General features: G+C 36.2%; 1 protein-coding gene across 1 annotated transcript in view; it reads right to left on the bottom strand.

Annotated features, from left to right (window-relative positions):
• BCAS3 (BCAS3 microtubule associated cell migration factor) overlaps nt 1–24,123 on the bottom strand; it is a 594,659-nt gene that overhangs the window by 332,143 nt on the left and 238,393 nt on the right. Inside the window, exon 17 of the mRNA XM_029926997.1 lies at nt 16,185–16,449. Coding sequence (XP_029782857.1) covers nt 16,185–16,449 — 265 coding nt within the window. The remainder of the gene's footprint in view (nt 1–16,184; nt 16,450–24,123) is intronic.

The raw sequence follows: 24,123 nt of genomic DNA, 5'->3' as shown, positions 1-24,123 counted from the left end.
CTGGAGGAGCAGTTGTCAGGCCAGCTTTGCAGAGAGGCATATTCCCAAACCAGTCATCATTAATGGACTCACTTCCACAGGAAAAAAAAAAAAAAAAAGACAGAGTCTGAAAACTCCGGACAAAAGAAATCCCTGCAGACAAAGTAAAAACAAATTAAAAGACCCATTATAAAACACAGATGCTACAAGGAAAATAAACTTTGCAAGATTTACTGGGCTTTGACAAACGTGAACATTTGTGGAAAAGACATCAGCAACAACTCCCAGGTAATGTGGCTGGACTCCTTTCTGTTTCATCTTTACCCTCTCTGCAGAAGCTGCCAGGCTGGGATTCCTAGCTTCTGAATGCAGTGATGTGAGAACACGTGAATGTGGCAAACTGCCAGCTTCGAGAAGTTTCTGAAGCCAGCAATATCCTGAAATGTTGACCATTTCAGATTATGCTAAATATTAAAGTTAGTATCGGTGTATCTGTATGGGTATGCATTTCTTCTTAAATGCAGCCAAGAGGAAAAATAAGCCATGAATGTAATTTCTTGCCTCCTCTCCCACTTGAAAAACGTTCCCAACTCCACCATATTGTGAACTGAAGTGAGTAAAAGAGTTAAAATGACATCAAGCAATCAAGGGATCAGAGCTGTAAATCAGAAAGTACCTTAAAACAGTATCATATCGGCAAGAAAGAGAAAACTTTTTATTACAGATTTCTAGAAGCACAAACTATAGTCTGCTGCCAATGGGAGTTGCAGGAATAGTCTAGGAACAGAAGGTGTAAGAAACTAAGAACCATCATATCATGTAATAAAGTGGACCAAGTGGAGCATTTGGCGGATAAAGGAGCATTGTCTTCTGTTGTCATTAGGGTGCAGGGATAAATTAAAAAATGGCAAAGGTGCAGTTGTAAAAAAAAAAAAAAGCCAAGGACACCAGGCGGTGCTGACGGTGTCCCACGGGAGAGCACTGTTATTAGGAGGTCTGCGTTTTCTTCTCACTTTTTCATCCTTGTCATGGACGCAGACCTTACTCACTTTAGGTATTCCACTTTTCAGAAGGCTTACCAGAGAAACTTTCCTACATATGAGACTCCTACAATGGTAACAAACTCTGTTCTTATCACTTCTTCATACACTTACTGACAAGATCCACTCTTGTTCTAAGAGACAAGCCTCCCTGCCAGGGTCCCTAGTCTGTTAATATGTTGAACCATTACATTTTGTAATCGGATTAATAAGGCCCACTGAGAGCCAATGTCCATGTAACAACCCGGCACTCCCGAGAAGGCAGTTCTATAAGAAAAGACCCATTTCCAACATCCTGTTACAACTGTTAGGACTGACTCTCGTCAATTTCCCTACTCTGACACTTCATATAGACGTTCTATCCCTTACATATCTTTCCAAAATAAAAACCGGGTAATGAGTTTGTATGGGTTTTTTTGTGTGTGCTTTTTGCTTTCCACAGACAACCAAACCTTTTGGTCTGCTTTTAATATCCTGCTGTGGAATTGACATGGATAAAAATCCAAAATATACCAGTGCGTTTAACTAAGTTAACTCTGTAGTCGGAAAGCTCCTGACTTCTTGACTCTGTCAAAAAGAGTACAATGGTAGCTTGTTTTGAAACAATCACTGAAAATCTGGGCTCTGAAAAGTTAAAAACACTGCTTAGCTCTTGCTTGCCATCTAATTTAACATTAAAGCTTTCTCAGCCAAACACTCGATAATTATTTAATCAAAACCAAATAAAATCTTTTCAGAGTATATAAAAAGTATCCTGTGCAAATGGGAATTTCCTGAAAGTGGGTTGTTTTGGTTGGGATGGGAGTCTCTGTTTCTCTTTCTTTCTTTCTTTCTCTTGCTCTTTTTTTTCCTTTCCCCTTTCCTAGATGAGAATGACAAGCTTCCCAGCTGCAGTTCCAGGACTTTCACCCTCCTTTTTGACCTTTTCTCAGGCGTATTCCAGTATAATCTGTAATCTACTCAAGTAGGAAAAGGAAACAGCAGCGCCCTGGTGAGAAACAGCGTCTTCTGACCCACATACCAAACTGGGCGGAAGCAATGCTTGTTCACAGGAGCCAGGGAGAGAAGAGCACACAATTAGAAGAAAATGAATAATATATACACATTTTTAAAAAGACTGTTAACGCAACAACCAAACAGTTTAGGTGACAAAGTGCAAGACAGAAAAGAGTTCAAGGGCCTGACTGGGTATTGACTTGTTTCTCCTTGTAACTTTCTGGGGGGAGCGACAGTGATGAAATCAAAGTGTTGCAAACCTTTATGTATTTCAAGCAAAAACACTTGTTGCTTTTCAATCACACAGTTCACAGTGACACAGACATTACAATAGGTACTTTGGGGGAGGCTGGGAAGGCAAGAGAAATCTCCCACAAATCTGACTTGAAAATGAGAGTCCAATCTTTTTTTTGCGTGTTGGGGACTGACTGAAGTTTTGAATGACGACATTGTCATCACTGCTTCCCACTACATACAAGGTCGCCTGTGTGGAGATTTGCACTAGTGCTTCTAAAATGTCAGGAGAATTAAAACTTTATGCTTTGGAGAACTGAAATGCCACTAGCTATTGAATAACTATTTATAAGTTTATTATATATTTACACAAATATATGTTTATAAATAATTACATTAAAAATTTGCTAGGTTGCTTTCCTTTTTGTAGTCTGAATACAGTTTTACCAGTTAATGATTTTAATGTGCTCACAACTATCATATATAAGTTTGACTATTTTTCTTTTCTTAAATCTAAAATAAACTCAATAAATTCATAAAGTTGGAACATAAAAATCAAAATCAAAAGAAACCAGTGTTGCTCAAACTACATACAGAGCAATGACAATACACCCTACTCCAAAACAATACTAAAGCATGCTTAGATCAAGGAATCTTGCAATGTAAAAATAAGCCTGAAAAGAGAGATGAGATCAAGAGTTAGAAACATCATTTATAAGATGTAAAAATACAAAGAGGGGAAAATATAAGAAATATGTCCAGGAAGTTTCAAGATTAAAAAAAAAGTGTATGGAACAGGAAATAAAATACATTGTAGGAAAATCTCCACTACATTTGTGGCACAATTGAGTCTCAATCACATAGCCAACCCAAATTTATAAAATAAATGAAAAAAATTTCCCCGTAAGTGAAAATTTCATTAATTTAGTTTATTATTTTTAGATTTGAAATAAAGAAAATTTATGAGCCGATACTCTTAATATTTAAGAAGTTTTAACTCATTTTAGACATTAGGATTGTAACTTGCCACTCTTACAACAATGAAAAACAAAAACAAAACAAAACACAAAACATAACAAAAGAACACAAAAAACAAAACAGTATTTAGACTATATTTAACACTAGCGATGACAAAACAAATTTTTTATGAATAAAAAGAATAAAAGAAAAGAATCCTGGGTCTTTCACTTTAAGATTCACATTTTTCCTAAATCTAACATATTTAAGCAGCTTCAAAATTTCCCACTTTGAATTGAGCTCAAATAGAATTTTGGGACTAAGTGCTTATAAGGGAAGACCTTTAACCCTGGTGAAAACTCTCCAGAATTAAAAACCCCATAATCTAGCATCACTTAGACCAAATTTGGGGTTCAATGAACTTCCCAAGTATAAATAAATCCTCACTGAAATTCTTTTGAAAATATACTAAACTCATACCCCCATGCTTATCTCATATTGAATTTTACATCATGTCAGCAGAGCAAACAGGGGGATGAACTTCACTGCCCAAAGGAAAAACATAAACTTATCTGCATCATTCAACAAATATAACCTTATTACTTAAACTGTTGAACATATCGCATGTGGAAGAATTGGGAGTTGGCTGTGAAATAAAAACAAACAGAGACAACATATAAAATAAGTTGCAAGGTTTAGGTGCATTTGTTTCAGACTTGGAGGATTCAAATGATTTAATTTAACATTTGCAAAACTTGTCCTTTGCAAGTAAGTATTGTATAGTTAAGCAAAAATTAAATATAAAATCAAAGTATTTTTGTTGACTGTAGTAGTAAAATGTAAGCAACTTTCCTAGTAATCAAAAAGATATAAACTGGAATATCAATAGCAAAGACGCCCTTCTCCCCTGTCCTCCTTCCCGCTCCCCTGCCCCCACCACACAGAAGCCTCCCTTCTTTTTACCCATGACTGCTAAGGCTATTTTCTGGCTCTATTTCAGCATCATGACTCAGGTCATGAGAAGTGTCAAAGATGCATTTCCTTCAGATGGGAAAGAGCAACAGATTTTAACAACCATACAAAGTTGGGAGTGTAGTGCAAAAGGGCCAAGTCAGCTTTTTTGACAGGAGGGAAGATAAAACCTTTTATATTCACATATACTTTATTTCCAGCTGAAAAACATTTAAATATCTCTCTATCAAAGTATGCTTACATGTTCTGCTCAAGAAGAAAACAGGAAATCCATACCCAATTTAGCTGCCTAAATTATCAACAACTTGTGAAAAAGAACTGTTCACCACCCCCCCAAAATCAAAATACGCCATATAAGTGCTAATAAACTGTGCAAGTCCTTGTCTTCAAAACTAACTTTTCCAGAAGCAAAACCATGAATTTACCCATGTACATAACAACTGCCCTGACAGAAATTCCCTGAGTGCAAACCACAGAGAGGAGTGACACTGTGACCATATCTGGGCGCCACATCCTTCCCTCTAATTCCTCTGTCGTAGCAGAAACACTTTTTCTTAATCAGCTGGCTCATTGCCAAAAACCATATTCATTTATCAGTACTGTCATTTTATATTTTCTCTTATCCATGATTTTATCAAATGTGGACACATTTCAATCCACTCCAAAATTAGACAAGGGTGAAATATTATTGAACACTTATTAAGCATTCCATACTATAGATGAAAATGGAATAGCCTCTCTCTTCGGAAACTGCCAACAACAACAATGCCCACATTAATTCCAGCATATCCATTCCGAAATAGTTTCACTCCTGTGCCTCATTCTAGCTTCAATATTCTCACCTGCAAAAACACACCATCCAATAACTCTTTCAATGAACCTTAAATCCCTTTCCTTTTCTTATCCTCCTCTAAATTCTAAATATCATTTTGTGCTAAGAACCTATTATGTTAAAAACCATAATAGTTTCTATTTCTCAGTATGTGTAACCCTGGCACAGCCCTGACCCCACTGTCTGTACCCTTTTGTAGCTTATAAACTACGAGCCAGCAGTAGATTTTTACTTCCTGCTTGGATTTTAAGTTCAAGAGTACTCATGGCTGCTACTCCCATCACTGATCATTTCTAAATCTGTTTATTGGGGTCAGTCATTCTGACACTGGTCATTATGTATCCTAAGAAGCCTAATTTTTTCTCTCTTCTCCTTCTCTATTTTTTCTATAACCAAATTTTGAAAAAAAATGTTTCACTGGACTCTGACCAGAACTTTCTTACTTTATTGTCTTCCTTACTGGAAAAGTAAGGCAATATAGTAACATACAAACAGATATGCCAAATCCTCTTTTTATTCTAATCACTAAAGTAATATAACTCCTTCAACTCCCTGAAAACTGACTTCCAAGTTTATTGAGAGAAAGTTACTGCCACCCCAAACCCGCCCCAAACAGGATTCCTTTGTGGGAAAACAGACCAGTCTAAGTGAAAAGATCTACAAATAGTATTGATTAAGGGGTTCCCTAATACAATTGCCAGTCCCACCTGAGGGATCAGTGGGAACTAGAAGTTGGTATGACCATCTCATGCTCAAAGAACTTCAAACTTCCAATCAGTTCTCTAGTACAGATGTGTTGATTAGCTGAATAAAAATAAAATAATGAAACAAATTAATAAATAATAAAATTTCAATAATAAAAAATAAGAATGATCACCAAGGATTCCAAGATATCCAGCTCAATACTTTGGTTTAGTCAGTCTGAGACTGGGCATAGGCATTAGTAGTTTTTTAGTCTACCCAGGTGAATTATAACGTACAATCAGGGTGGAGAACCACTGTCCTAATATGGAAGATAATGATCACAACAAAAAATTAAAAAAGGAACTCATACAAAATAGACATAATGCAAGGAGCAAAAGTAAATGCCTCAAAAACTGTATCTATATCTCAAATGGATAAAGAATATTCTGTCTATAAGAAAGAAAAGGATGTGATAAGAAAAATCATTTGGAGAAGAGTATATTAAAAACATGATACAGAAATAAAAATGCAACAAAGTTAGAAGACAAAACTGGGGATACTCTCATAAAGTAAAACAAAAAGACAAACAGAAAAATAGAAAAGGAAGTTACAGGTTCAGTGTAGGAGATCCATTATCCAACTAACATGATTTCCAGAAAGGAGCAAAAAAGAAAACAACAAGGAAGAAAGTATGAAGAATTGAAAGAAGATGCCTCTGGGGAATGACACCTAAGAGTGGAGAGGGGTGAGGCATGGGAGTGCCATTTGTCATTACAAAATTGTGGTCTTATTTAACTTTTATAAAAAATGTATTACTTTGACCAAAGTATACATTAAATAGGTAAAGAAAAACAAAACAACTCCAATCGATGTTAACAGAAAAGAGACGCAGAGATTAACTGTAAACTCTAATAATGCCTCAATGGTAGAGTTTAATCACTCTGGTCCCATAAAGTATGGAGATAAAAAAAAAAGTCCTTGAATAGTAGTATAGAGAGAGTCAAATAAAGGGATTTTTAGAACATAGAGACACCAGTTATTCAAATGATTAAAACATTTACCTCCACTCAACTACCTAAATTCATTCATAGAAGCTAGGCATCTGGATGGAGTACTAAAAATGGATATTAATTAATAGTAATATATTTCAAAAGTCCGATTCTCTAAGAAGACTTTGAGAAATAAATCATATAAAACATAAGAAGAAGGAAGCGGGTTATTATAAAATATGATAAGACACCCACATGCGCAGTACACCGGGCTCTCGCCAATGTTGCCATGGATTACAACCAGAGGAAAGTTTAGAAAAGAGCGCCCTCTAGAGGCACATCTCATGAACCATTTAAAAGCAAAACTATAAAAACCTGGAGTCTGATTTGCCAGCATAATAAATATAAAGAATGTATTTCATGAACAGTAAAAAACGGAAGAACAAATTCTGAGTTGGTTTCAATTGCTAACTACCTTATGTGGTATTTAAGAGAAAACTTCCAGAGGGGAAAAAATGTGGCATACTCCAAATGAAATAGACAAAAAGATACAATAGTCTAGTAGAATTTAATCAGTTTTTATAGCACTACATTTAAGTTTCTTTTACAGGCAATGTAATAATTTTTAAAGATACTCCTCAGGTAATTTTATTTCCCTCAAAAACTAAGCTATCTGAACCTCCTTCTCAATTTTGCTATGAACCCAGAATTGCTCTATAAAATAGTCGAGTAAAAAAGTATGCCATCTTCTTGTTGGGATGAGCATTGGGTGTCGTCTGTAAGCCAACTTGACAACAAATTATATTTATAAAAGAAAATAAAATTATGCTATCTTTATTTAATAGATGGTTTCTTCAATTAGTGCTTCTGAAATGAAGCACTTGTTTTCAGTAAGGTATTAATTAGGAGGTGTCTCTTTTCAATCCACTTTCCCTAAAGAATTCATCTGCTCTGCGAAACAATAGGAAGTGACATAAAAATACATACAATACGTAAGATTTCGGGGTATAGTAAAGGGAAAGGCTGGCATAAATTGTAGCTATGTAAATATTGTAGCAACATTGTAAAAAGGATGATCAAAGAACTTATAAAAAACAAATTCACTGGGAAAACTAGTGGGTCTAACAAGAAAAAATCAGAAACAAGACTTTAATTTGAACTAAAACAATAAAGTATATATAACCGATAAAACCCAGGTAGTAAACCAAGCTGGCCTGAAGGAGGTTTTATCCGGTTACCATGCATACACTATACACACACTCTGTGTGATATGAGGCATAAAATGTAAAGCAGAACTACAGTGCACATGATTGATTTTTCTTGGCAAAAATTAAAACATACAAATGGAAACTTCAATCCACAAGTAAACAGTGATGTGGAAAGAGAAGTCAGGAATCATCACACTATTGATTGTCTTAAGTAGGTGAAACCGTGTCAGGCTGAAACGTGTGGCTGTGTTGTGTCTACAACTGTGATGTGGTCTGATTCAAGAAAACTACTGATCAACAAAAGTAATGACAAAACCATCACATAAAGGCTATAAACCGTTTCTGAGTGGTAAAAAGAATGCATCACACAGATGCTAAAAAGGCAAGTAATGGTACCAGTTATTTAAAAGTACTTTACTAAAATCTGGAGCCTTCACGTCCAAGAACTCAGAGGCCCCTCTACGGGTCTCAGTCTCAGCAGCCAGTTCCTCTTGGAAGAAGCAGAATCCGGAATTCAGATGCCAAAAGCTCTGACTCAAAGGACTCCTCCTCTGAGGAACACTGAGTTGATGGGAAAGGAGACACTTCCAAGAACTCTGGAGAAGTGTGGAAGTGAATCCCAAACCCCTCTGTTAACTCAGTGGAAATAGCAGGATTAAAAAAAATAATAATAAGCCAGATCACATCGTGAATGCCATATTCTTGAACTTCTGTTTGAAAACGAATTTGTAAAGAAATGCAAAGACTCAAGAACAGTTGAATAAATTAATCAAAAGGTATTTCCTGATATTAAAATGAGCAGAAACAGATGAAAAAGAAGGAATACCACTACCTGCACTTTCAGTTTTGTGCTGGTATCTCCCTACATTTCAGAAACATATCAGAAGGCTGGGGGGCTCAGTTAAGCATTTGACTTTCAATTTCAGCTCAGGTCATGATCTCATGGTTCTAAGATCGAGCCCTGCTTCAGGCTCTGCACGGACCCTGTGAAGCCTGCTTGGGATTCTCTTTTTCCCTCTCTCACTGCCCCTCTCTCTCTCTCTCTCTCTCTCTCTCTCTCTCACTCTCAAAATAAATAAACATTTTTTTTAAAACTACTCAACTTATGAATACTGAGTTCAATAATGATATTAAAACCTATACACAATAAAGCCACAATTACATTTCATTTACTCATTATTCAGTGACTTCTTCACTTATTCTGTTTTCTGGATTCAAGAGGTGCTAGATAAAAATATGACAAATGAATCAGTTCTATATACCTCCTCAATAATAATATCAATGACACTAATCATAGCGGCTAATTTTTACTGACGATTTGATAAGTACAAACCCTATTTAAAGTGCTGCGATCCTGTGAGGGAGGTAATATTATTAACCCCATTTGATAGATAGAAAATTAAGGCACAGGTATTTAAGGAATTTGTCTAAGATCACAAAGTTGGGAAATCATGGGGGATATATTCCACCACAGGCAGTCTGATTCTAGGTCCTCCAACTGCCCCCCTGAGCATGTTACAGCTCAGTAATGGAGCTTAGTAATGGAGATAATTGAAAACAGAAAACATAAAGGTAGAAAGTAGTAAGCAACAAGAGCATACAGAAGAGTAAATACATAACGTTACACACTTTATGTAAAGCGGGAGAAAGTGCATCATAATCTGCGCTAAGCTTGAAAGATGCAGTGTCCCTGAAGAAATATGCAGAAAGCAGCTCAGGTGTAGGAACAAGGTATCATACTAGAGGGCATTAAATTTGCCTTGGTATAAATAATCGTGGAAGAAATGGTTTCTCTAGTCATCAAAAATTTACTAACTGGTAGAAGAAATGCTGTTCTCCTGGAGGACTATATTGTGACCTTGGCCCTTTCCCTTAAAGCCACCATTCTCACTTCCTGATTCCATGAAGAAACAAGAGTCTTCTCTCTCCCCCCTAACTTCTCCCCATTTTCCTGCTCCCTTTTACATCAATGCTTCTGGAAAGACTTGTTAATACTGTGCTCCTATTCCGCTCTTCCTGTCTCACCAGAATCCACTCCCACCAGGTTCCCCCACTCCGTCAGACTGCTCTCACCGCGGTCCCGTGTCCTCTGCTTACGGAATCTGATGTTACGCTGTCTCTTTCTCACCCCTTATCTGAACTGACCTATCAGCAGAATTTGACAACTGAGTCCCTCCCTTTTCTCAGAAAAAAAAAAAAAATTCTCCTTTGGCCTCTAGGATTTCTCATGTATGGTCTTCCTTCTCTCTCACTAGCTACTTCATGGTGGAGGGCCCAGGGCTCAGTCCTGGGACATCTTTATCTTTTTGTTTCTTACTCAGCTCACTAGATGAGCTCATCCAGCTTTTGGCTTCACTTAAATGCCTTCCAAACATTCATCCTCGGTCTAGTCCTTTCCACTGAACTCCAGGCTTGTAAAACTGAATATCCACTTAATATCACTAGGAGGCCAAAAACACATCTTAAACTAACCATGTCTGAAACTTCTGACCCTGCCCCTATCCCCAAACCTACTTTAACACTGTGTTCCTCTTCCACTTGAAGGGAGCCCCATCCCTCCCGCTGCTCAGGCCAGAAGCCTTACTAGTGACCCTGGTCCTCTCTCCTGTGATACTTGACCTAACATATACCAGAAATCCTGTTGATTCTACCCTCAAACTGTATCAAGAATAAAATTACTTCTCACAGTCTCCATTATGGACAATTCAATCTAAGCCTTGTTCTCTCCAACCTGGATTTCTGCAATATTCTCCTAACCAGTCTCACTAGGCTTCTACCCTTGTCAACCTAAAACTGAACTCTCAGTACAAATCTCCTTTCTGATCCTGCTACAACACAGTCTTGTGTCACTCTTTTTCTCCAAGCTCTCTCCACACTTCTCCATCGTGCTCGGAGTAAGTCAGAGGCTGACATGATCTGACCATATTTCCTCAATGACCTCATCTTCTAGTATGCACCTTGCATACTTCAGCCACACCATCTTCTCTGCCTTTCCTGGAACATTCCAGGCACACTCCCAGTGCGGGGATTTTACACTGGCTGTGCATGCTCCCCAGAAACCTGCATGACTTTCTCCCATAATCAGAGCTTTGTTCAAATGTCATCATCTCAGTAAGGCCTTAAGGAACGTTTCTGACTTCAAATTGGGATCCTATCTGGTATCTCCTCTTCCCCCTCCCATCTTTTATTTTTCTCCACAGCACATATAGCTACCTACCTCCCTTATCCATCCCTCCCTCCCTCCTGTTCGTTGTTCATATCACTACACTAAAAAGTCAGCTTCTGGGGAATAGGGATGTTTTCCTCTTTTGTTCACTGCTATATTCCTAGGGCTCAGGAACATTGCTGAAACATAGTAAACATTAATTAATATTTGTTGAATACGTGAATGTATCTCACAGATGTTAAAATGAAAAGCAATGTTACCATGAATGAAAAGCTTTTCATTCTGACAAGAAATGATTTCAATCTAAATTGTTTTTATTACAACTTCTAAAGATGTGTGAAAACTTTGGCTTGAAGCCTCCGAGTCTACAGTTTACCAAAACTATGTGAAGTGTCATAATACAAATGCAAGTAAGAAAAAGACCCCATATTCAGCAAATATCAAGACTGATACAGATTGACACAACATCAAGAGATTTTTAAGAGAGGCTTAAAAGATGAAGGGATATTTTTAGCTAAATAGGGTTTTAATAGGCACGCAAGGGGGTTATAATTATTTCAAATAGAGAAAAGTATATAATAGGAAAGGTGCCAAGAAATAAACACATGTGGCATATTCAAGGAAACCTAGGTATGGTGGGACAAGATGTTGGAAACAAGATGAGCTCTTCTCTAATGTTCTGTAAGAATGAAGAGACACTGAAAGATATTAGGCAGAATAGTGGAAGATCATATTTATGGTTAACAAAGGAAATTCTTGTGATAGTCATAAAAGGCTGGAGGCTATCGAAACAGATGAGGTAAGAAGCAGTGATCAGGTATTCTTTTTTTTAATCTTTTTTAAAAAATTAACTTATTTTTGAAAGAGAGAGACAGAGAGAGAACAGGGGAGGGACAGAGAGAGAGAAAGAGAGAGAAAGAAAGAGAGAGAGAGGGAGAGGGAGAAGAGAGAATCCCAAGCTGGCTCTGCTCTGAGGCGGGGCTCAAACTCACGTACCGCTAGATCATGACCTGAGCCAAAATCAAGAGTTGAATGCTTAGCTGACTGAGCCATCCAGGTAGCCCAATGATCAGGTACTCTTAATAATTTTTGTGTTAAGGACTACTTAGGCAGTCTGGGAAATCTGTGGACTCTTTTTTGAAATAATACTTATAAATTCATGAAATAAAATAAATGGAATTATAAATAAAAAATTAGAAGCATAGTTATCAATACATTCTAAAAATTAAGTTCTGCTATGATATTCTATGTAATAAATATTTAAATTAGTAATATTATTATGTCATAACTTATAACTGCAAAGTAATAATGTGCAAATCAGTATTTCAAAATATGTTCAGTAATTCAAAACATTTTAAGATATACATATTTTGCATATAATGTGATATGAAAACATCTGTTCTATTGGTGACAATGTACTACTTGTGACACTGTCACCAATAAAAACACAGATGCTTTGTCTATATTCAAAATAAAAAGAAATGCTTACTTTTGGTTAGGAGATAGTAAACACAAAGATGTAATTTCTCCTCATGCACGTTCAAAAATCTTAAGTTAAGAACCCTCAGAGAGACTAAGGTCCAGGCAACAAGATCGGAAATGAAAGAGATATTTAGAGAGAATATATTTCAAATAAATAAACATCCTCTGTTAAGTTAAAAAAAAAAAAAGGCAAATAGATAAAATAATCCTAACCTAAACTGGATTGACTCCAGAGAGTAAAAAGGAAATATCCCTATATCAACTGTTATTTAACAGTTTCCTTTACTTTGCTAAAAAGAGCACACACAAACAACGGTAATACTGCCAAAGCATGATTCATTTTCAAGATGAATCCCTCCCTGTTCAAAGGTTTACATTGTTTTTGACCAGCATCAGACTGTTTATCCACACAAACTGTAAATACATCATTTTTAGAACTAACCAACAACAATGCCCATTTTGTTTTGACATGTAAGATACAAAAAGAACATGGAGAAAAATGACCATCACTCAAAGGTCTATGCTCTAAAACTGAGAAATACTATACAGAAAAATGGGGTTAAACTCGAATAGAATAAAACTTTAGTACAGGCTCTCAGGAGGAAAATGCCTCCTGAAATTCCTCGCTTTCAAAGGGAAAGTTGAAACAGTGTGCTCTCCTCTCTGAGGTGCCTTCTGTTAGCTCTATGCAAAAAAATAAACAGAGCTGTGAAAGCAATAAAGCTGAGAGAAAATCATGAATTTTGACTCAGAAATCAAGTACTGCTCTTCAACTATTGGTTCTTCATAAATGACAAATCCTTACTTGATTGGCACTCTGCACCCTTCCATAAAAATACACTGAAAGATATTTGTTCACAGTCATTGAATATCTGCCTCTTCCCTTGGACCAGAAGATGCCCAAAGGCAGACGTTACCTTAAGTTTCTGTGAACTTTATGAGCAAAGCCTGGTGTGCGGTAAGCTTAACAGGGAAAAAAGAAGAACAGGAAGAAAAAAGACGCTCAAAAGAATACTCTCTAAAGATGTATAAATATAAGGACTCTAAATCCTTCCTAATTTTTCACTATTACTTCTGTTCTCTGGTCAACCTGAGCTGCTGCACATGCACTCTGAATCTCTCTCCATAAAATGCTTGATGAAATTTAATTGAAGAAAAATACTTAACAGAAAGAGAAATGTCCTCAAAGAATCTATACTATGAGCTAATTATAAAACAAAATATTTATACCTGTAAGTTTAAGTAATTATTTCTGATGTAAAATGTCTCGCAAATGGCTGAAAATACAGATATCCCATAACTTTCTAAGTTTAAAAAAAAAAACTTTAAATGCTTTTCAAAATGACCTCTAGGACTGACTTGAGAAGATTCCACATAGGATTTATTCTAAAGACCTTCAATCTTGAAGATCATGGGTCGCTAGATAAATTAAATAGATATAAATAACTACTGCTCTTATAAAAATAACGGGGCCAAAGCAGAAAGCTTTGGAGAAAACAGAGGTCCTAAACTTTTTTGAGTTACAGAATTTCTCTCCAGGATTCCATATACTTATATGTTTTGAGTCTATCTTAAAACTTCCTACAGAAAATACATATCTAGAATTGATTAGGTATTACAAAGGATATGTGTTCAAGCAGAAGCTAAAACAACACGGAGAGGTATGCAGCCAAGAGAACTGCAGAGGTCCTCAACAGACTCTTGCACACCCATATTCAGAACAGTGCTATTCAAAACAGCAAACAGGTGGAAACAACCAAAATGTCCATCAAGGGAAGAAGAGATCAAACTGTGGCATACACATATGGTGAAATATTACTCGGCCGTAAAAAAGAAATGAAGTGCTAATATACACTATAGTGTGGCTATACCCTGAAAACATTATATCATGTCATAATAGCCAGAAAAAAAAAATCACATATTATATGATTATGTTACATATGGATTATTTTATGAAATACACAGATTAATTCGTGTTCAATGTTGTTTTACTTCATTTGTTTCCATTGCTCTTAGGTTTCCATTGTACAAATATGCTTCTACTTATTTATTTATCTATCCTTTTTACTACTACCATTGATGTATATTTGGGAGTAGATCCACAGAGATGGAAAACAGACTGCTGATTGTCAGGGACTGAATGAGAGAGGAACAGGTAGTAACTGCCTAAAGAATATGTGGTTTTCTTCTGAGGTGAGGAAAACGTTTTGGAACTAGTTAGAGTGGTAGTTCATTGTGAATGTACTAAATGCCATTGAATTCTTAACATCAAATGGTTAACTTTATGTTATGTATATTTCAGATCGATTGAATGAATAAAAATTGATTTCTGTAGTAGGACACCTGGGTGGCTCAGTTGGTTGAGCACCTGATTTCAGATCAGGTCATGATATCACAGTTTGTGAATTTAAGCCCCATGTCAGGCTTTGTGCTGTCAGCTCAGAGCCTGGAGCCTGTTTCAGAGTCTGTGTCTCCCTCTCTCTCTGTCCCACCCCTGCTCACGCTCTCTCTATCTCTATCTCTCAACTAAATACACATTATAAAATTTTTTAAATTGATTTATGTAGTAACCATAATCTCTTTATATAAAGTCCTCTATTCCTAAAAACATAAATTGGCCATCTGTCAAGGAGAACCTGCAATGCTCTAGAAAAAGCGTCATCTAATGTAAATACATACTTTTTTGGCATTCTAATGGAAATGAAATGGTACAACCACTCTGGTATTATCTACCAAGGTCAAGATGCACATATACACCCAGCATTTCATTAAAAATTGAGCACACATTTGTACCAAGAACAAGTACAAAAATTTTCATTGATCACTATAATATATAATAACCCAACAGCAGAAGCCTCCCAAATATACTCAACAAGTAGTAGTAAAAAGGACAGATAAATAAATAAGTAGAAACATATTTGTACAATGAAATATCTAAGAGCAATGAAAATAAATGAAGTAAACCCACATTGAACAACATGAATTAATCTCACAAGCATAATCCCATAGAGATGTCTTTTATTTTATTTATTTATTTATTTTGTGCGTCACACTTGAATAGCCACTCTGGGGCATCACGCGGGATACCCCATAACCACAAGATTCACACGGTAAGGGACAACGCAAGTCAGCGGTTTCAAGAAGGGAGGAAAGTCAGCCCCTTACTGTGAAGGCACGCCATGCCTCAGAACAGCAGCAAGTACACCGAGCAGAAGCGCCTCCCTGTCCCCTGGGCCCTGCTGTCCCCCCCCAACTGGCAGCTCCTGGGAGGGGAGGTGCTGCAGACCCTGGGCCCTGCTGTCCTCCCCAGGGCAGCTCCTGGGGGGAGGAGAGATGTATTTTAAAATAAAATGCAAATGCTGCCCCAAACACACACATGACTCACGACTGTTCCTCTCCGACAGTGCATATTCCTTAACGAACTAAAAGTTAGTTAGCATGATAAAAATCACCTTTCCCATATGGACTTCAATTTACTAAGTTATTTAATCAATTAAGAATGTCCCAAAATGAGCCTAAGATTTTGTCTTTGCATCAACACATGAGGGGGACAAGCATTTTAATTATTTTACCCCAGATGTTGAAGAGTAAGGATAATGAGAGAAGAATAGCAGGTTCAGAGGAGAGAGACAAAATTAGGCTTACCATGCAGAGGTGACCCAGAGGGGCTACTGGATAGACCTGGGACAGGGCTACAGCGACCTCCTTGCTTTGACGTCAGTTCTTGTTCAATTTCTTCCAACCCAGCACTTTTCTGGAAACGGCTCATACGATTCACAACTCGTGGTGACATGTGTGTTCGAACGCAAGGCTGGCCGCCATAAGGGTTGATGGGGAAAACGTGGGAGGTCCCCCGGAGCGTGCTGACCACAACCCAGCGACAGTCGTGGCTGAAGCAGATGTCTTGTACCTGGAAACGGATAGGGGAAAACACAAAAAGAGAGACTGAAACTACTTAGATTCATCTAAGAGTATCATATACATATCACCAGATGTGAATAGAAATACTTGCCTTTTTACCAAATTTACCTAAGATCAAATTATAAATTTAAATTTTTTATTTTACAAATGAATTTCATGATGAATATTAATCAAACCTCCATATCAGGGATTTGATATGTTTTAGAGTAGAAAATTCTGTCCCTTGCAGCACAGAGTGCCAAGTAAAAAACCCAGACCTAGGCAGTTATACCCTACAGAGCTACAACAAATAGATATATGGATCAAGTTTATTTCTCTAAATTAATCTGCCTTCTAATAAGCATAAAATAGCAAAAGTAAAAGCAAACATTATACAATATAGGTGAAGTTATTAATCCAATCATTCACTGAACAAATACCTGTTGGGGTCCACACTAAGCACAAGAAATAAAAAGATGAATAAGAAATAATCTTTGGGCTCATAGCCTAACAGGAGGAAAAGACACGTGAGAAATTTGTGAGAAGGTAATATATAAAAAGTGAAAGAAGTGTCTTGTGTACCAGGCACAGTGGTAAGAAAAAGAAAGAAATCCATAAAGTCTCTGTAAGAGGTAAAAAGGAGATGGTGAAGGTGGAGGCGGAGGAAAGGCCTGGATTCTGGAGTTTTGAAGTAGGACGTACTTACAAAAGCAGTAAGAGAAGACACTCCAACTTAGAGATGTTCAGATTTCTACACTAGCTGCAAATGCAAAGGCATAACATAGAAATGAAGAGCAAGAGGGGCGCCTGGGTGGCTCAGTCTGTTAAGCCTCCGACTTCGGCTCAGGTCACAGGTCATGATCTCACATTTGTGAGTCCGAGCCCCGCATCGGGCTCTGTGCTGACAGCTCAGAGCCTGGAACCTGCTTCGGATTCTGTGTCTCCCTCTCTCTCTCTGCCCCTCCCCCTCTCATGCTCTGTCCTCTCTGTACCAAAAATTTAAAAAAAAATTTTTTTTAAGTTTTTAATAAAAAAAAAGAAGTGATGAGCAAGTAGTTCAGCATGTTAGGAAAAAACTGAGACTTGGCAAAAGCCAGAGCAAGAGGTGTCTGGATTTTATTTAAGAAATAGTGTAGTCAAGATTTCAGTTTGGGAAGAATGATTCTGGGAGTGAAAGGCAGGGGAGTGGATTTGCAGCAGGATGAGGGGAGCTGAAGGAATACTACATAGAGGTTCCTTCAACAGTCAGGGACATAGGACCCTTAAGAAAGGTGGGATGCAGAAAAGAAAATGTCTAAAAGCACTCTAATCTCTCTCCCTCTCCCTCTCCCTCTCCCTCTCCCTCTCTCTCTCTCTCTCTCCTCTCTCTCTCTCTTTCTCTCTCTCTCTCTCTCACACACACACACACACACACACACACACACACACACACCCTTCATGTATCTGCAGTGGTTGGCAATCTTTTACAGGTCATCCAGTCTCTATTCTCTGCTATAACTATTCAACTCTGACCTTACAGTGTCAAAGTAGCCACAGAAAATCTGTAAATGAATGAGTGCAACTATGTTCAAAAGAAAACTTTACTTACAATGAGTGGCTGATCACAGACGTGATTTAGGGAAAATTAACCACTAATTTCTATGACCCTTACCAGGCAATGAATACAGAAGTTCCATTATTTTCAAATTAGTAAAACTAATTTACTACTTTCATCTTAATATCAATCTAATGCTGACAACTTGAGCAAAAATGTCCCCATTTACTTTTCTCCTTAAAAAAGAAAGTCAAGTAAGATTTAGCATTGTTCTAACCATTTTAAAGCATAGCCTCTAAAAGAAAGGCAAGTTATAAATTGTTAAGATTTTATGTATTGACTAAATAATTAATTTTTACCACATAAAACAATAGCCAAACAGCGCTTTAAAATAAAGGAATCCAGACAAGTAAAAGTATGGTAGAATAAAGTCAAGATGTTATAAGTGGAATTTAACATGGAAAATGTATATAGTCACAGATGTATAATATATTAATATAGTCACATGTATGAATGTGTGGCATATCATATATATATACATATACCTTATCATTACACATATTATATATATTTGTATATATGAATATGTGGCATATCATCATAATATGAGCTAAGTAAAACTCCTTCAGTAGTGAGGGAAGCCAACACTTTCCAACACATTAGATGTTCAAATAAGCCTAAATTCAGATTAAAATCATGACTAATATTCCAGAAACATTCCACCAACAAAACCTATAAGTATACATCAAAGTACAAGTCTCTAAAAGAGCCTAGAGCCTTTGAAATAAAAAGAAATTTAAGTCTTATATATCATGACAAGATACGTCATTGCTAGGCTAAACAAAAATTATCAATATATTGATAAACCCAAAATTCAATCATATGCCTGCTCCCTTCAATCACTGTAATATATCCTAATGACATGCTTATGCATACGTTTAATGTTATAAAGAATCTCCTAACATCTGAAATTTTTAACTCCCAAGATTCAAGAGTTAGTCCACAAGTCTTTTTACCTCTGCAGTTTGTCTACAATAACTTCCAGCTAAACTGACTTACAGAGAAGCAAGAGACAGGGAAGGAGCAGGACAAAGAAAAGTGTAAATAGCAGAAGCAAGGGAAGAGAAAAATAGTTCCAGAAAAGTTTAATATTGTAATTTCAAATACATTAACAGAAGCCAGAATCAAACATATAAAGAAAAAACATCTGCAGACTTACTGAGCAACCTGTGCTCCCATCCACAGGGCAACTAATCCACACTATCTAAAACCTTTTTCCAGAACACTTTATAATCCAGACCACTTCCTGCTCTTTCTGTCCATGTAAAGAAGTTTTCTTCTTTCATTTTAAAAATACTTCTGATATGAAGTGGTGCTAACAATCAGTGTCACGGCAGGAGACAGAATTCCATCTAAATGCTTGCTCACAAAAGTGCTGTTAGAGAAGTGATTCTACTCTATGACCTTGAGACACATCAGGATACTTAAATGAACGCACAAGATAATAGCTGTCAGAGACTTAGAGAAAGTTTAATCCTTTACATAACACAGAGGATAATAAGTCACTGACTCACAAAATGCAAAATGATATAACTGTTGGTCTTATCAAACAAGTTGGGTGTTTCTCATTTATTATTAAAGACAAGAGTGAGTATATAATGGCAATCTAGTAATAAAATAATGACATCGTCTGCATGGTTTCTGGACCTCAATTTTGGAACAGTATTTCTAGTAAAGACTTTCTCATCACAAAACAGGGAAGCCAGATGGGAGCTCTGTCTCTGTTTCTGTGTTTCAATACTAAATATGATGGCAAGTAACATTTACTAAGTGCAGATCAGGCAATTGTTAAAAGCGTAAACTAAACAAGCACAGGTACCAAAAGAGGACTGTGCAAACGCCCGCCCTCAAATGTGGGAAACAAGCATACTTAGATAATTATTATTTTTAAGAACTATTTACTACACTGAACTCAGGATTTGACCCAATCCAGGCAGATCTGGACAGCCAAAGATATACTGTATGGCTCCTACTTAGCATGTCCAACTGCTATGAAACCAGAGCAGAGAATGAATGTGGACACGAAACAAGTACAGGGTTCTCTCAGAACAGGGGTCAGCACACTTTTTCCGTAAGGGGCCAGAAAGTAAAACTTTAGGCTCTGCAGGCAAGAAAGCAAAACGAAGGCTACTATGTAGGTACTTAGAATAACAAGAAAGAAAACAAAATTTGACAAAATTTTTTACCAAATATAATTTTTTGTAATGTAAGTCTACTAATAAGAAGAATGGCATCTGTTTTTTACAGGAGATAATATTTTGTTTATTTGGGGTTCAAAGTCCATAACATTATCATCAAATAGACCCCCATGCTGATGTTTATAAAAACCATTCCTGGCTCGTGAGACGTACAAAAATAGACATAGGGCCACATATGGCCAATGGAGCACAGTTTGCTGACCCATTATATACCACCAACATGGTAGTAAATGTAAACTTGTCAAATCATCATAAACTTCAAAGCAGAAAGGACCCTTGGAAATCTAAAGTCAAAGTTAAAAACACAGTAAGACCCTCAGATCAATATTATTCCTATGGTTTACAAGATACTCCACAGTGAAGAGAGGGAAAACCACACAGAAAGCCGTCCCTATAAGAAGAATCCATGCAAGACATCAATAAGATTATAGTTCTTTTCTAAATTTAACACCAAGCAAACATTCTGTTTGGTCTTCAAGGTGAATAGAGTAGTATTCAACTTTAACCCAAAACAATTGAAGAAAGTCATCTTGGTTGAAAAAAAAAAGTCACACACACACACACACACACACACACAAACCCCCAAACCCAGAGACAACTATTTCAAATTTCAAATTAACCTAGACATCTCTTGATGCATAAATGGATGAGTATGTATATATGTTTACATGTATATATGTGTGTGTGTATATATATATATATATCACATAAACACATATAGATACATAAAGACATGTAGGAGTACTTAAACATATATAATATTCATTGGATAAGAGTAACCAATTTGATTATAAAATAATCGTTAAAGTTTAATATTAAAAAAGACAGTGAAAACATGGAAACAGCACTGTAAGTATAAAACCTTTACATGTGATTACAGGCTTTCCCTACAGGTAGCACAGAAGAGTAGACAGATCTATCACTTACTGAGTACAGAGCCATGGAAAGGTTAGTCAACAACTCTCTGCCTTATGGTTCTTCATTTGTAAAATGGAAACAATAATACAAGTCTCATGGGGTTTTAGATTTAATGAATTAACACGTAAAGCACTTAGAATAGTGCCTATCACTTAATAAACAAGGAACAAAGATGTTTGCTATAATTATCAGAATTACCATAAAAAATATATCCCTACTCTGTTCAAACATCTCTGTTTTCACAGCTAACAATAACGACTAAACCATTATTATCACTCCAACAGGTTACTACATTAGATTCTTAACTGGATTCTTAATTGAGACTACCTACAAGCAACAAAAGACAAAGTAGAGAAGTTGTACTTATCCAAAATTAAAAACTTCTCTGCATCAAAGCATACTATTAAAAAATAAAAAAACAACCCATAGAACATGAGAAAATTTTCCAAATAGTATGTCTGATTAGGGTCCAGCATGTAAATAAGTCTTTCAATTCAACAACATAAAGACAAATAATTCAATTGAAGTAAGCAAAAGTTTTGGATATATATTTTCCCAAAGTAGATATAGAAATGGCCGAAAAGTACATGAAAAGATGCTCAACACCTTATTGATTAGGGAAATGTAAATAAAAACCACAGTGAGATACCGCTTCATACTGAAAAGAATGAAGTTACTAAAAATAAAAGAGAAAATAACACATGGTGATGAGGATGTGGGGAAAGCTGAACCCTCATACATTACTGGGAAAAAAGAAAATGGTGTAAACACTTGGAAAATTTCTCTAAAACTTAAACATACTCTTTCATTCTTAAATACCCAAGAGAACTAAAAACATGTTCAAGCAAAAACCTGAACATTAAGGTTCATAGCAGTATCCTTAAGAGTTCAAAAGTAAGAAACAACACAAATGTCTATCAACCAATAAATGGAAAAAATGAGGTATGTCCATACAAGGGAATATTATTCAGCCACAAAAGGTAATAAAGTTCTGATACATGCTACATGAATGAACTTCTAAAACATTATGTAAAATGAGAAAAGGTTACATATTATATGATCCCATTTATACGAAATGTACAGAATAAGCAGATCCGTACAGATAGAAAACAGATTAGCAATTACCAAGAGCGAGGAGGAAGGAAAGGGGGAGTAGTTGCTGATGGATACTGGGTTTCTTTCTGGGGTGATGGAAATGTCCTAGAATAAAACAGTAGTGACCAACATACAAGTCTGTGTACTAAAAACCACTAAATTGTACATTTTTAAAGGGTGAACTTATGTCTCAGTAAAGCTGTTACTTAAAAAAAAATGAAAAAACTAGTTAATTTGCTGAAAGGGAAGTTCTACAGCCTCTTTGTATAGCTGAGGTTTCTTTTAACTGTCTTTTTAGTTCTTTGAGATGTCTCTATTGTTTTGTGCTCAAAAAAAGATACACAGCGGCTACACAGCCTAAGTTAGCATTTTATCTGTGCCCATCGTGGCTCACTTCACATCTGGGGTTGAAGTAAATGAGTGACTACAATATGACATGGGTAAGCAGTATAACAAGATGTTCTTATTAAGTTTCCCTCCATTCATCAAAGAAGCATGGTATAAAATGATAGAAAAAATCAAGCAAAGAGTACCTAACGTAGTCTGGGAATCCTTATTAGATACTCATTATTATCAATTTTATCAATTTAGAGGCTTTGAAGACTATAAATGTCACAGGCGCCTTGGTGGCTCAGTCAGTCGGGCATGCGACTTCAGCTCAGGTCATGATCTCACAGCCTGTGAGTTCCAGCCCTGTGCTGGGCTCCATGCTGACAGCTCAGAGCCTGAAGCCTGCTCCGACCTCCGTGTCTCCATTTCTCTCTGCTCCTTCTCTCTCTCTCTCTCAAAAATAAATAAAAACACTAAATTTTTTAATTAAAAAAATAAAAGTAAAAGAGAATATAAATGTCAGAATTCTTAACTAATGAGATATGAATTTAAAAAATACAGAGTACTTAATTAAATGTTTTGCAAATTTATACTAGGGTATATAATTTATTGTTCACTAAATGGCTCCTGTATTATTTGGAATATTAATAACATCTCACGCTTGTTATATTTGTTCCTTAAAATGTAATGTAGCTATAGCTATATTCCAATAATTCTTTTTTTCCCCAAATTTTTATTTAAATTCTAGTTAGATAACATATAGTGCAATACTGGCTTCAGGAGTAGGATGTAGTGATTCATCACTTACACAAACACCCGGTGCTCATCATAACAAGTGCCCATCCCCCACTTACATCCCTCCATCGGCCCTCAGTTTGTTCTCTATAGTTAAGAGTCTCTTATGGTTAGCTTCCCTCTCCTTTTTTCCCCTTCCCATATGTTCATCTATTTTGTTTCCTAGATTCCACAAATAAATGAAATCATGGTATTTGTCTTTCTCTGGCTGATTTATTCACTTAAAATAATACAATCTAGTTCCATTCATGTCATTGCAAATGGCAAGATTTCATTCTTTTTGAAGGCTGAGTAATATTATACTGTAGATAAATGCCACATCTTCTTTATCCATTCATCAGTCAATGGACACTTGGGCTCTTTCCATAGTTTGGCTATTGTTGATAATATATTCCAGTATTTCTAAATTATGTAAATTTTTTTGAAAATCTGAATTATCCATGTTAAAATATTTTGTTGATTTAATAATCCAAAACAACAATATTTGGAGCAACCAAATCTAATATAGCAGAATATTTATGTCCATTTTATCACACTTATATGGAATAATTATGCCCATTTTATCAAAAAAAACTATCTCAAATGTATATTTAAGTCATAAATAGGCTGAATTCAAATTGTACATGAAGTAAGAAAGAGTATTTGAGCACTAGAATTAAGTGGTACCACATTTAAGCATCTAAGATATAGAAATTGGCACTTATGCCAATTTATGCCACAAATTCATCACCAAAACCTAATCAGCAATAAAAGT

The sequence above is a fragment of the Suricata suricatta genome, chromosome 17 (assembly GCF_006229205.1).
Source record: "Suricata suricatta isolate VVHF042 chromosome 17, meerkat_22Aug2017_6uvM2_HiC, whole genome shotgun sequence".
NCBI lineage: Eukaryota > Metazoa > Chordata > Mammalia > Carnivora > Herpestidae > Suricata > Suricata suricatta.
Note: the sequence above shows the minus strand (reverse complement) of the source record. Positions and strands in the feature narration are given on the sequence as shown.